A 594-nucleotide genomic window follows, 5' to 3' on the forward strand; every position below is an offset into this window, starting at 1 on the left:
CTTTGAGATGGAGTTTTGTTCTTGTTGCCCAGGCTGGAGTGCAATGGTGTGATCTTGGCTCACTGCAACCTCCGCCTCCCAAGTTCAAGTGGTTCTCCTGCCTCAGCCTCCCAAATAGCTAGGATTACAGGCTTGTGCCACCACGCCTGGCTCATTTTTGTCTTTTTCGTAGAGACGGGGTGGTGCCATGTTGGCCAGGCTGGTCTGGAACTCCTGACCTCAAGTGATCCACCCACCTTGGCCTCCCAAAGTGCTGGGATGACAGGTGTGAGCCACGACACCCAGCCAAAAACGTCCTTCTTAATGACCCCCTTTGAGTCCCCATTTGTGTCTGAAATATCTCCAGAGAGGCTGGTGCTCACCCCCAGAGCAAGCCCTGGGAAATGAGAGCCAGGCTGCTGGGGAGGGGCAGTTCCTCTTTCTGTGGGGCTGCTGATGGGATGACCTCGTGCTGGGGAGGACGCAGTCTCTGTGTGCCTGCACACCTTGTGTCTGTCTGTCTACGGGCACCGTGCTCACATCTGCCTGCACAGCCAGGGCCAGGAGGAGGAGATGCCATGACCCCCATTCTCACAACCCTGCTCTGCTTTGGTG

At 56.7% G+C, this 594-nt stretch overlaps 1 protein-coding gene across 1 annotated transcript in view; it reads left to right on the forward strand.

Annotated features, from left to right (window-relative positions):
• Positions 1–489: 489 nt before the first annotated feature.
• Positions 490–594, forward strand: part of LILRA4 (leukocyte immunoglobulin-like receptor, subfamily A (with TM domain), member 4) — a 13,471-nt gene continuing 13,366 nt past the window's right edge. The window contains exon 1 of the mRNA XM_011932513.1: positions 490–591. Within this exon, the coding sequence (XP_011787903.1) occupies positions 558–591 (34 nt within the window). The 5' untranslated portion in view covers positions 490–557. The remainder of the gene's footprint in view (positions 592–594) is intronic.

The sequence above is a fragment of the Colobus angolensis genome, unplaced genomic scaffold (genome assembly GCF_000951035.1).
Source record: "Colobus angolensis palliatus isolate OR3802 unplaced genomic scaffold, Cang.pa_1.0 Scaffold96, whole genome shotgun sequence".
In the NCBI taxonomy this organism is placed as follows: Eukaryota; Metazoa; Chordata; class Mammalia; order Primates; family Cercopithecidae; genus Colobus; species Colobus angolensis.